This window comes from Bombina bombina, chromosome 1 (genome assembly GCF_027579735.1).
Source record: "Bombina bombina isolate aBomBom1 chromosome 1, aBomBom1.pri, whole genome shotgun sequence".
In the NCBI taxonomy this organism is placed as follows: domain Eukaryota; kingdom Metazoa; phylum Chordata; class Amphibia; order Anura; family Bombinatoridae; genus Bombina; species Bombina bombina.
The window spans coordinates 154,975,523-154,989,804 of record NC_069499.1 but is presented as its reverse complement, the minus strand read 5'-3'; the positions used below and the strand labels follow the sequence as shown (position 1 = coordinate 154,989,804).

General features: G+C 39.4%; 1 protein-coding gene across 1 annotated transcript in view; it reads left to right on the top strand.

The window, feature by feature from the left end:
* The window catches only part of FANCM (FA complementation group M), an 811,954-nt gene that overhangs the window by 9,920 nt on the left and 787,752 nt on the right, over window positions 1–14,282 (top strand). Inside the window, exon 3 of the mRNA XM_053697678.1 lies at window positions 1,230–1,307. Within this exon, the coding sequence (XP_053553653.1) occupies window positions 1,230–1,307 (78 nt within the window). The remainder of the gene's footprint in view (window positions 1–1,229; window positions 1,308–14,282) is intronic.

Below are 14,282 nucleotides of genomic sequence, written 5' to 3'. Positions count from 1 at the left end.
ACAAAACAGCATAAGCTGCTCCGGAGCCCTTGCGGGGCAGGTTCACATATGCAAGCCTGCTTCCTGCAATATAAGAAGCAGCGGTCACTCTTTACCACCTCTGAGTTGGGAAGAGAAATCACTGCGCTCGCTCGGGGTGATCGACAGACCCTTCTTTCACGCAATTGGTCGCATAAGAGAAGGGGCGCTGCCCATATGCCGCAAAGGTGAGCGGATAACATTTTAAGCATAATTAATCCCAGATATGGGCATTATGTCCCATAATAATGACAGCATATCGTTTATGATGGTAAAGAGAAAATAAAATATGTAAGCATTCTATATGAGTTGTGTATTGTCCAGATTTTGAGAGTATGCAAGTCAAAACTATGTTTCTATCACACTATGTCAGGCTAAACTACAGCCTTTTAAAATAAGCTGTAACAAAGACTTGCTGAATTTGGCTTCTTTTGACATTGACATTGTGATCTAAATGTTGAATTTAAAGTGTAATCTTTTTTTTTTTTTTTTTTTTTTTGCAACATTTTAAATGTGGCAATTCCTTAGACAGTGTTTTGATCAGCACTATTTTGGTGCCAACATTTAATCAGCAAGTCATGACATTTTTTATTTGAATTTGTTTTCGTTATAATAGGTAACTGCATTATACCAGGTATGCCAAACCACACATTGTGCATGTATTTTGTCATTAAAGGGACACTGAAACCACATTTTTACTTTCATGATTCAGATAGAGCATGCAATTTTAAGCAACTTTCTAATTTACTCCTATTCTCATTTTTTCTTCTTCATTCTCTTGCTATCTTTATTTGAAAAAGAAGGCATCTAAGCTAAGGAGCCAGCACATGTTCAGCTTCATGGACAGCACTTGTTTATTGGTGCTGTCCAATCAGCAAGGACAACACAGGTTGTTCACCAAAAATGGACCGGCATCTAAACTTACATTATTGCATTTCAAATAAAGATACCAAGAGAATGAAGAAAATTTGATAATAGGAGTAAAATAGAAAGTAGCTTAAAATTGCATGCTCTATCTGAATTGTGAAAAAAGTTTGGGTTCAGTGTCCCTTTAAAACCTTATTGTTGTGTGATTCATTTTTTTGTGTTTTTCATTTTTGTTATATATGCCTTCATTTTATATTTAGTTTACTCATATGTTTACTGAATTTTGCAGCACTATATAATTCAATGATACAATAATAACGATATTGTTATTTATTTTTATTCAGGTTGTCAGAGAGTTAAGCAACTATAACAAGCAGTTTCGGATTTTAGCTCTCAGTGCCACCCCAGGCAGTGATGCCAAGGTAAGGAAACATACAGACATACACTTACCAAATAGTACATGTATCAGCATTCAGGCATGTAGTAGAGGGGTAAATGGTATCCATATTAATTAATGTCTTTTAATTAAATGGACATGATACCCAATTGTACTTGAAAGTGATGGAACATAGCTGTCAAAAGCTGACTAGAAAATATCACCTGAAATCTCTAAGTAAAAAAGGAAGATGTTTACCTCAAAATTTCCCAAGTATTCACACCCAATTGTAAAGGGACTTTAAGTATCCAATCAAGATACTAGTCCCAGGACTTGCAAGGGAGTGTGCATCTGGCATGTGCAGGCACAGTTATGTTATTTTCCTATTCAGTTTAAAGGGATACTAAACCCAAATTTTTTCTTTCATGTTTCGGATAGAGCATGCAATTTTAAGCAGCTTTCTAATTTACTTCAATTATCAATTTTTCTTAGTTCTCTTGCTATCTTTATTTGAAAAAGCAGGAATAAAAACTTTGGAGCTGGCCCATTTTAGGTTGAGAACCTGGGTTGTGCTTGCCGATTGGATGGCTAAATGCAGGCACCAATCAGCAAGCTCTATCCAGGGTACTGAACATAAAATAGGCCGGCTCCAAAGCTTTCATTCCTGCCTTTTCAAATAAAGATAGCAAGAGAACGAAGAAAAATTAATAATAGGAATACATTAGAAAGTTGCTTAAAATTGCATGCTCTATCTGAATCATGAAAGAAAAAAATTGGGTTCAGTGTCCCTTTAAGGAAGTTTACTATGAAATCTCACAGGATGTCAGTGAAATCTAACGAGATCACAGCAGAGCAGAGCATGACTTCAACACTGCTAAAGCTGATTGGCTATAGTGTTTTTTTAATTTTTTTATATTTTTTCCCAACTTTCAGCTGGACAGTAGCTGAAGTATAACTATTACCAGAGGACTTACTTTTGTAAGCTGAATAAATGTTGAGGTAAAGTATCTGCCTTTTTTTACAATACAGATGTTCAGGTGATATTTTCTTGTCAACTTTTTTTACAGTTATGCTGCAACACTTTTAATTTATTAGTATTATGTTCCTTTAATTTTTGTTTGCATACTAAATCACTGAAATTACTTTATGCACTGGAATATATCCTGATGTCTAAATGCTAGGTTTGTTCTTCAACAAATGTATTTCCAGCCACTTATTTAATTTTAAAAAGATCTTTATTAACTCATTCAATAGGGCAATACAGAGAGGCAATATTTCAAGCCCTTCCAAGCCCTTTAAAGCAATAGCAAACACTGAGAGCTACTTTAATTATGTATATTTGCCCTCTTGTGTGGGTGCGCTTTGACTACTGAAAACCAGTTGCATCAAATAAGGTGTTGATAGAGTCTGAACTATATAAGAACAGATTAATATGTTAATCTATTGGAAAACTGCAGAAAATATTTTAATTAGAATGGGCTAGATCAAAAGTGGTGCGCTAATGTTAGCGCGCAAGATATAAGAATATCACAGGCGCGTTAATTTGTACGCGTATTACAAGTTTAAAGTAAACACATTCGCTCAAGCTCAATAGAATTTAACACCCGACTGAAGACCTTGCGTAAAGAGTTAGGGCTAAAATAAAAGTTGCACCAAACACAACTTAAATACATTAAAATAAAATTTTACACTATCTGATAAAAAGTATTCATTTTAATATTCATAAACATTTTTTATAAGGTTTCAAAGATATATGGCTATGTATTTGACTGAAAAGGCGGGTTATATAAATATTAAATATAAAATATTAATTATTATAGATGTGTGTATATATATAATATACATTTTATTTTTTACAGTATCTATAATAGTCATTATTATTAATATTTAATATTTAGTACTTCAATAACGTGCCTTGAGGTAACACATTTTTCATGTGCGCTAACCTGACAACGCATTAGACCTAAAGCGTGTTACACATATGACAATGTTTATGTAAAATATATAGATCTATAGGAGTAGATATATAGGTACATACAGAAATATATAGAAGTATGCATTTAAAAAATAAATAAACATTTCCTGTATGTGAAGAACAATGGAATGGGAAATATTAATAACTGCTGTTGGGTCCTGAAGTTTTACTTTCAACGTAGATTACTTCTAGTGGTGGTTACGCTCGAGTGGGAGCACCAAATAGTGCCCAATATGTTTACTGTCCTTTTAATCAACTAGAAAATAATATTGTCATACCATAGAAGCGTGCAGACGGCAATCACAGTATGAAAGGTCTTTAAATATAACATTGTGTTTGTAATATAAAAATATAAAATGTTTAAAGGGACAGGAACCCCCCCCCCCCCCCATTTTTCTTTCATGATTTGGATAGAACATACAATTTCAAACAACTTTCCAATTTACTTTTATTGTCAAATTAGCTTCATTCTCTTGTTATGATTTGCTGAATGAACAGCATTGCAATACTATCAGCTATCTGAGCACAACTAGCTAGCCAATCACAAGTGACAAATGTGTGCAGACACCAAGCATCAGCTAGCTCCCACTAGTGTAAGATATCTGGAATACCAAAGGATAAAAGCACATTTGAAAATAGATGTGAATTTAAAAGTGTCTTATAATTACATGCTCTATCTGAATCATGCACGTTTAACTTTGACTTTCCTGTGCCTTTGTGTGTAGTAAAACAACTTTACAATTTCATTTATTTATATTTATTTCCTCTCATGAGGTGGTGAGAGTCCACGAGCCATCACATGTGGGATTAAACTCAAGTCTACTAGGAGGCAGGAAAAAAATACCCAACATACCATAAGAGATTTTAACTCCTCCCACTTCCTGTATACCTCGGTCTTATTTTTTGCCTCCACGGCAGAAGGTGAAAATTTGAAGTGCTTCAATTTCATTGTTGATAGGGGTTCTCAGACCGATGTGAGAGCAAATATCCCCCTCAGAGAGCCAGGAATAGGACAGAGGGGTGCAATGGAGTACAATTGTCAGTGAGTTTGTCTCTTGCCTTCCAAAGGTGTCACTGGGATTTATCCTGCAGCCTCCTCCTGTTGGTTTGTCAGTGTACTCTAATGGAAGCCGGTATCCTGAAACAGGGTAAGCACAGTAGAGTTGGTGCTTACAAGTAAGTATATTCTATCACTCACATAGCCCATAGGTTGTAAGTCAGTACATTTTACAAGTATTCCATAGTCCGTTACTCACAGGGTAGTAGGACAAGAGCATCTTTTACATTATTGGGACACATTAAATGCTTTATTTTACATTTAAGTGTATATGCTGAGAGGTCTCTGACGTAGGAGCTATGCTAGTGTGGGCTATCATTTACCGTGTCTGCAGAGCTAGCGTGGATATTTCGTTTGGGCCAGGACAGCTTCAGCCTTCTAGGAGTCACATTTGCGCTCCAGTTCATTGGGGTTTAATTCTTTGGTTCTAGTGACTGCAGTGGCCATCTTTCAACGTATCCTGCTTAGGTGCTACAGGGGAGCGGTGAGAAGTTCCTGTACATAACCAGCATCTTTTTCTCCAACATAGGTGTGTCCGGTCCACGGCGTCATCCTTACTTGTGGGATATTCTCTTCCCCAACAGGAAATGGCAAAGAGCCCAGCAAAGCTGGTCACATGATCCCTCCTAGGCTCCGCCTACCCCAGTCATTCTCTTTGCCGTTGTACAGGCAACATCTCCACGGAGATGGCTTAGAGTTTTTTAGTGTTTAACTGTAGTTTTTTTTATTCAATCAAGAGTTTGTTATTTTAAAATAGTGCTGGTATGTACTATTTACTCTGAAACAGAAAAGAGATGAAGATTTCTGTTTGTAAGAGGAAAATGATTTTAGCAACCGTTACTAAAATCCATGGCTGTTCCACACAGGACTGTTGAGAGGAATTAACTTCAGTTGGGGGAACAGTGAGCAGTCTTTTGCTGCTTGAGGTATGACACATTCTAACAAGACGATGTAATGCTGGAAGCTGTCATTTTCCCTATGGGATCCGGTAAGCCATTTTTATTCAGACAGTAAATAAGGGCTTCACAAGGGCTTATTAAGACTGTAGACATTTTCTGGGCTAAATCGATTCATATATACACATATTTAGCCTTGAGGAATCATTTAATCTGGGTATTTTTGTAAAATAATATCGGCAGGCACTGTTTTAGACACCTTATTCTCTAGGGGCTTTCCCTAATCATAGGCAGAGCCTCATTTTCGCGCCGGTATTGCGCACTTGTTTTTGAGAAGCATGACATGCAGTCGCATGTGTGAGGAGCTCTGATACATAGAAAAGACTTTCTGAAGGCGTCATTTGGTATCGTATTCCCCTTTGGGCTTGGTTGGGTCTCAGCAAAGCAGATACCAGGGACTGTAAAGGGGTTAAAGATAAAAACGGCTCCGGTTCCGTTATTTTAAGGGTTAAAGCTTCCAAATTTGGTGTGCAATACTTTTAAGGCTTTAAGACACTGTGGTGAAATTTTGGTGAATTTTGAACAATTCCTTCATACTTTTTCGCAATTGCAGTAATAAAGTGTGTTCAGTTTAAAATTTAAAGTGACAGTAACGGTTTTATTTTAAAACGTTTTTTGTACTTTGTTATCAAGTTTATGCCTGTTTAACATGTCTGAACTACCAGATAGACTGTGTTCTGAATGTGGGGAAGCCAAGGTTCCTTCTCATTTAAATAGATGTGATTTATGTGACACTGAAAATGATGCCCAAGATGATTCCTCAAGTGAGGGGAGTAAGCATGGTACTGCATCATTCCCTCCTTCGTCTACACCAGTCTTGCCCACTCAGGAGGCCCCTAGTACATCTAGCGCGCCAATACTCCTTACTATGCAACAATTAACGGCTGTAATGGATAATTCTATCAAAAACATTTTAGCCAAAATGCCCACTTATCAGCGCAAGCGCGACTGCTCTGTTTTAGATACTGAAGAGCATGGGGACGCTGATGATAATGGTTCTGAAATGCCCCTACACCAGTCTGAGGGGGCCAGGGAGGTTTTGTCTGAGGGAGAAATTTCAGATTCAGGGAAAATTTCTCAACAAGCTGAACCCGATGTGATTACATTTAAATTTAAGTTGTAACATCTCCGCGCTCTGCTTAAGGAGGTATTATCCACTCTGGATGATTGTGAGAATTTGATCATACCAGAGAAACTATGTAAAATGGACAAGTTCCTAGAGGTCCCGGGGCTCCCAGAAGCTTTTCCTATACCCAAGCGGGTGGCGGACATTGTAAATAAAGAATGGGAAAGGCCCGGTATACCTTTCGTCCCTCCCCCCATATTTAAAAAATTGTTTCCTATGGTCGACCCCAGAAAGGACTTATGGCAGACAGTCCCCAAGGTCGAGGGAGCGGTTTCTACTTTAAACAAACGCACCACTATACCCATAGAAGATAGTTGTGCTTTCAAAGACCCTATGGATAAAAAATTAGAAGGTTTGCTTAAAAAGATGTTTGTTCAGCAAGGTTACCTTCTACAACCAATTTCATGCATTGTCCCTGTCACTACAGCCGCGTGTTTCTGGTTCGATGAGCTAGTAAAGGCGATCGATAGTGATTCTCCTCCTTATGAGGAGATTATGGACAGAATCCGTGCTCTCAAATTGGCCAATTCTTTCACCCTAGACGCCACTTTGCAATTGGCTAGGTTAGCGGCGAAAAATTCTGGGTTTGCTATTGTGGCGCGCAGAGCGCTTTGGTTGAAATCTTGGTCAGCGGATGCGTCTTCCAAGAACAAACTACTTAACATTCCTTTCAAGGGGAAAACGCTGTTTGGCCCTGACTTGAAAGAGATTATCTCTGATATCACTGGGGGTAAGGGCCACGCCCTTCCTCAGGATAGGTCTTTCAAGGCCAAAAATAAACCTAATTTTCGTCCCTTTCGTAGAAACGGACCAGCCCCAAGTGCTACGTCCTCTAAGCAAGAGGGTAATACTTCTCAAGCCAAGCCAGCCTGGAGACCAATGCAAGGCTGGAACAAGGGAAAGCAGGCCAAGAAACCTGCCACTGCTACCAAGACAGCATGAAATGTTGGCCCCCGATCCGGGACCGGATCTGGTGGGGGGCAGACTCTCTCTCTTTGCTCAGGCTTGGGCAAGAGATGTTCTGGATCCTTGGGCACTAGAAATAGTCTCCCAAGGTTATCTTCTGGAATTCAAGGGGCTTCCCCCAAGGGGGAGGTTCCACAGGTCTCAATTGTCTTCAGACCATATAAAGAGACAGGCATTCTTACATTGTGTAGAAGACCTGTTAAAAATGGGAGTGATTCATCCTGTTCCATTAGGAGAACAAGGGATGGGGTTCTACTCCAATCTGTTCATAGTTCCCAAAAAAGAGGGAACGTTCAGACCAATCTTAGATCTCAAGATCTTAAACAAGTTTCTCAAGGTTCCATCGTTCAAAATGGAAACCATTCGAACAATTCTTCCTTCCATCCAGGAAGGTCAATTCATGACCACGGTGGATTTAAAGGATGCGTATCTACATATTCCTATCCACAAGGAACATCATCGGTTCCTAAGGTTTGCATTCCTGGACAAGCATTACCAGTTCGTGGCGCTTCCTTTCGGATTAGCCACTGCTCCAAGGATTTTCACAAAGGTACTAGGGTCCCTTCTAGCGGTACTAAGACCAAGGGGCATTGCAGTAGTTCCTTACTTGGACGACATTCTGATTCAAGCGTCGTCCCTTCCTCAAGCAAAGGCTCACACGGACATAGTCCTGGCCTTTCTCAGATCTCACGGATGGAAAGTGAACGTGGAAAAGAGTTCTCTATCTCCGTCGACAAGGGTTCCCTTCTTGGGAACAATAATAGACTCCTTAGAAATGAGGATTTTTCTGACAGAGGCCAGAAAAACAAAACTTCTAAACTCTTGTCAAACACTTCATTCCGTTCCTCTTCCTTCCATAGCGCAGTGCATGGAAGTAATAGGTTTGATGGTAGCGGCAATGGACATAGTTCCTTTTGCGCGCATTCATCTAAGACCATTACAACTGTGCATGCTCAGTCAGTGGAATGGGGACTATACAGACTTGTCTCCGAAGATACAAGTAAATCAGAGGACCAGAGACTCACTCCGTTGGTGGCTGTCCCTGGACAACCTGTCACAAGGGATGACCTTCCGCAGACCAGAGTGGGTCATTGTCACGACCGACGCCAGTCTGATGGGCTGGGGCGCGGTCTGGGGACCCCTGAAAGCTCAGGGTCTTTGGTCTCGGGAAGAATCTCTTCTACCGATAAATATTCTGGAACTGAGAGCGATATTTAATGCTCTCAAGGCTTGGCCTCAGCTAGCAAAGGCCAAGTTCATACGGTTTCAATCAGACAACATGACGACTGTTGCGTACATCAACCATCAGGGGGGAACAAGGAGTTTCCTGGCGATGGAAGAAGTGACCAAAATCATTCAATGGGCGGAGACTCACTCCTGCCACCTATCTGCAATCCACATCCCAGGAGTGGAAAATTGGGAAGCGGATTTTCTGAGTCGTCAGACATTACATCCGGGGGAGTGGGAACTCCATCCGGAAATCTTTGCCCAAATTACTCAACTGTGGGGCATTCCAGACATGGATCTGATGGCCTCTCGTCAGAACTTCAAGGTTCCTTGCTACGGGTCCAGATCCAGGGATCCCAAGGCGACTCTAGTAGATGCACTAGTAGCACCTTGGACCTTCAAACTAGCTTATGTATTCCCGCCGTTTCCTCTCATCCCCAGGCTGGTAGCCAGGATCAATCAAGAGAGGGCGTTGGTGATCTTGATAGCTCCTGCGTGGCCACGCAGGACTTGGTATGCAGATCTGGTGAATATGTCATCGGCTCCACCATGGAAGCTACCTTTGAGACGAGACCTTCTTGTTCAAGGTCCGTTCGAACATCCGAATCTGATCTCACTCCAGCTGACTGCTTGGAGATTGAACGCTTGATCTTATCAAAACGAGGGTTCTCAGATTCTGTTATTGATACTCTTGTTCAGGCCAGAAAGCCTGTAACTAGAAAAATTTACCACAAAATATGGAAAAAATATATCTGTTGGTGTGAATCTAAAGGATTCCCTTGGGACAAGGTAAAGATTCCTAAGATTCTATCCTTTCTTCAAGAAGGATTGGAGAAAGGATTATCTGCAAGTTCCTTGAAGGGACAGATTTCTGCCTTGTCTGTGTTACTTCACAAAAAGCTGGCAGCTGTGCCAGATGTTCAAGCCTTTGTTCAGGCTCTGGTTAGAATCAAGCCTGTTTACAAACCTTTGACTCCTCCTTGGAGTCTCAACTTAGTTCTTTCAGTTCTTCAGGGGGTTCCGTTTGAACCCTTACATTCCGTTGATATTAAGTTATTATCTTGGAAAGTTTTGTTTTTGGTTGCAATTTCTTCTGCTAGAAGAGTTTCAGAATTATCTGCTCTGCAGTGTTCTCCTCCTTATCTGGTGTTCCATGCAGATAAGGTGGTTTTACGTACTAAACCTGGTTTTCTTCCAAAAGTTGTTTCTAACAAAAACATTAACCAGGAGATAGTCGTACCTTCTTTGTGTCCGAAACCAGTTTCGAAGAAGGAACGTTTGTTGCACAATTTGGATGTTGTTCGCGCTCTAAAATTCTATTTAGATGCTACAAAGGATTTTAGACAAACATCTTCCTTGTTTGTTGTTTATTCTGGTAAAAGGAGAGGTCAAAAAGCAACTTCTACCTCTCTCTCTTTTTGGATTAAAAGCATCATCAGATTGGCTTATGTGACTGCCGGACGGCAGCCTCCTGAAAGAGTCACAGCTCATTCCACTAGGGCTGTGGCTTCCACATGGGCCTTCAAGAACGAGGCTTCTGTTGATCAGATATGTAGGGCAGCGACTTGGTCTTCACTGCACACTTTTACCAAATTTTACAAGTTTGATACTTTTGCTTCTTCTGAGGCTATTTTTGGGAGAAAGGTTTTGCAAGCCGTGGTGCCTTCCATTTAGGTGACCTGATTTGCTCCCTCCCTTCATCCGTGTCCTAAAGCTTTGGTATTGGTTCCCACAAGTAAGGATGACGCCGTGGACCGGACACACCTATGTTGGAGAAAACAGAATTTATGTTTACCTGATAAATTACTTTCTCCAACGGTGTGTCCGGTCCACGGCCCGCCCTGGTTTTTTAATCAGGTCTGATAATTTATTTTCTTTAACTACAGTCACCACGGTATCATATGGTTTCTCCTATGCAAATATTCCTCCTTAACGTCGGTCGAATGACTGGGGTAGGCGGAGCCTAGGAGGGATCATGTGACCAGCTTTGCTGGGCTCTTTGCCATTTCCTGTTGGGGAAGAGAATATCCCACAAGTAAGGATGACGCCGTGGACCGGACACACCGTTGGAGAAAGTAATTTATCAGGTAAACATAAATTCTGTTTTTACTGAGGCTTATATTTTGTGCTATTTGCTACTGTATTTAAGTTATTAGTGGGTGTTTGCTCACATATTAGTAAGTTACAAGCGCTGTAGTGTAATGCAATCAGGCTTAAAGGAATAATCTAAATTTTGGCTCAACTTAATTTCAAGATGTACTTCAACAATTTTATGTTTTAAAGGGACAGTCTACTTGAAAATTTGTATTGTTTAAAAATATAATATCTTTATTACCCATTCCCCACTATTGCTTAACCAACACTTTTATTTTAATAAACTTTTTACCTCTGTGTTTACCTTGTATCTATGCCTCTGCAGACTGCCTTCTTATCTCAGTCCTTTTGACAGACTTGCGGTTTAGTCAATCAGGGCTGACTCATAAATAACTCCACAAAAGTGAGCACAATGTTATCTATGTGACACACATGAACTAGCACTGTCTAACTGTAAAAAAGTGTCAAAATGCACTGAGATAAGAGGAGGCTTCAATAGCTTAGAAATCAGTTTTAAAAGCCTGCCTATATTTAGCTGAGAACAAAGCAAATTTGATGATACAAATACATTGGAAAGTTGTTTAAAATTGCATTCCCTATCTGAAACATGAATGTTTAATTTTGACTTGAATGTCCCTTCAACCCTTCATTATATGGTTGCTGTTTCCTACATTATACTCTGTGTGTTTTTCATTGTGTGACTATTCTGTGTGTCTTTCATTCTGTCTGGGTTCCTCCTTATACACTATACTGGAGCAAACTGGGACAGTCCCTTTTGAATATGCACGTTTTCCCCTTTGAAGGGAGATTCTCAGACCATTTTTTCCCAAAATATAAATGTGTGCTTTGCAAGTTTGTTTTGGTGTGTTCTCCTGCTTGGCTGTGCACCTCTTGCATGGATCACATAGCTTCTTCTAGTCAGGGTCCACATCCCATATCTCAGGGTAGTCCACCTGACCTGTCTCCTGGGTTCAAGGAGTTTGTATGCTCTACCATTTTGGAGGTTTTGGCTTCTATTTGTCCTTCTACTAAGCATAATCGTTATTTTCAGTAGGGTACGACTACAGAGGATTTGATTTGCTCTTATATTTCTCAAGTAAAAGAGGATGCCGAACCTGTTAAAGGAATTGGCTATTGATGACTCTGATAGTTCTTCTGAAGGTCAGGATTACTTATTAGTTTACTAACCATAAGGGTTCAAGAGCTGAAATTACCTAAGGAAAACTCTATTAAACAACGTAACCTTTTGTTTAGACCAGCGGTAAGTGTTGCTTGTGTGGCAGATGCTATAAACCTGTGATGCGATTCTTTAACAGAGATGGTTTCAGAGGAGATTTATCTTGATTCAAGACCGCTTAAAGATGATTAAAGTTGCTAATTCTTTCATTTGTGAGGCTATTGTGGATTTAATTGCATTAATGCTAAGAATGCAGCTTTGACCGTGCTTACCAGAAGAGCTTGGGTGGCTAAAATCTTGCTCTACAGAAATGGTTTCTAAAGATAGACTTTTGTCACTTCCATTTCTGGGAAATATTTTGTTCAGTCTTTGATGCTTTTATCGTAACTGTGAGGAAAGGTGCCTAGAAAAGCTTAAAGGCAAGAATAGACTAGCTGGTCATTTTTCATTCCTTTCGCCAATCCATATAAACAAAGGACCCATCTACTATCAACCAAAAAGCTTACACTTTCAAGACATCTTGGAAACCAAGAAATGCTTTTAACAAATCGAAGCCCCCAAGAAGTCATCCATTTCTGCTACATCTGCATGTGGGTGCAGCCTTGAACCAGACTCAGTTCTGGTACGAGACAGATTGAACCTTTTTCAGAAAGTCTAGTCAGAGTAAGTTTAGGATCCCTGGGTTCTAAGCATAGTGGTTCTGGGCTACCAGATTCATATTTGATAAAAGTCCCCAAGAATCAGTCAAAAGCAAACATCTTTTTCCAGTGTGTTCTAGAAGTGGAACAGATGGGAGGCCCGTGACTCGAATGACTTACCACAGGGTTTGGAAGACCTTTTTTTTTTTTTTTCTTGGTGCGAACAGTTTCAGCTGGAACTCCTTTCGAATTCAACAAGTTCAATTTCTTCAAGACGGTCTAGATAAGTTCCTTAAAGGGTTAAATCTAATCTCTTTCTGTTCTCTATCATAAGAATATCACCAAGTTTCCTGTTTTACAGGATTTCACTCAGGCTTTGGTTAGGATGCAACCTGTGTTTAAACCAGTGTCTCCTTGGAATTTAATTTTGTTTCTAAGAGCTTTGCAGGCTCCTTCATTTGATTTTTCACATGGTCTGGATATTCAGCTTTTTTTCCTGGAAGGTTTTATTCCTTCTAGCTATTTTTTCAGCAAGAGATGTTTCTGAATTGTCTGCATTGTCTTGTGAACCCCCTTAAATCTTTCATTAAGATAAGGCAGTTCTTAGAACTTCTTTTTTTTTTTTTTTTTTTGTCTAAGGTGGTTTATTCAGATTCCGTTAATCAGGAGATCATTGTTTCCTCATTATGTCCAACTCCAAAGAATTCTAAAGAACATCTTTTGCAAAATTTGGATGTGGTGAGGGCTCTGAAGTTTTATTTAGAGGCTGATAAGTGGATTACAGATCATTCAACTAGATCAGTTTCTACTTCTTAGGCTTTTAGAAATTTTGCTACAATATAAAAATTTTTCAAGGCAGCTACTTGGTCTTTCCTTCACAACTTTCACTAAATGTTATCATTTTGATTTATTTTCCTCTTCTAAAAATGGCTTTTGTCAAAAAAGTTCTCCTAACAGGAATGTCTGGTAAATAGTATTTCTACCTTAACTTCATGTTGTGCCTTTTTCTGGTGATCTGGTGGACTCCACAACTTGAGTATTAGATCCCACATGTGATGGCTCATGGACTCTCACCACTTACGTGATAAATTAGTTTCTCTTATGGTGGGGAGAGTGCACAAACATCACTCATTTTTTATATTCAATTGGTGGCAGTTCTACTTTGCATTTTTTTACCTTGCTTTGTCCTTTTCTGTTATTCTCATTTTCTTGGCAATAGAAGTATACAGGAAAATGTGATACATATTGTTTTTATATAGTTTTAGCTCTGGAAATTGTTTTTTAATATTTTCCTGAGCTTGTATAAAGTAAAGCACGCTGTCATGCTGAAACCTAAGTTTCCCTTATCTGATTTATTCTGTTGAAAGCTAGTGGCATAAAGTGTGCAAACAATGTTTTTATGGAATATAGCAATGTTAAAGGTTCTTTAACCCATGTTAAATATTTTTAACATTACACATGCATGGACACACACACACCTTTACACGCTTTATCTGTCCCTAATTTTCCTCAGCAGATTAGATTAGATAAAGCAAACTTAGGTTTCATCTTGGCAGTGCCTATTAGTTTTCCAAAACTAAAGTACATTATAGAAACTAAAATTTTACCCTTTATATTAGATTCTTTTTATTCCTATCTTCTGGCCAGAATGGTTACCTATTTGTCCATTGGGTTTTTAATTTTGTTTAAGAGAGAGCTAAACCCAGGAATTTCTCACATTGTTTCTTTGCCTTTTAATGTCCCTATTTTTTAAGCTATCCACATGAATACAATGGGCCCCAATTTGCCCCAAGGCAGAACACTGT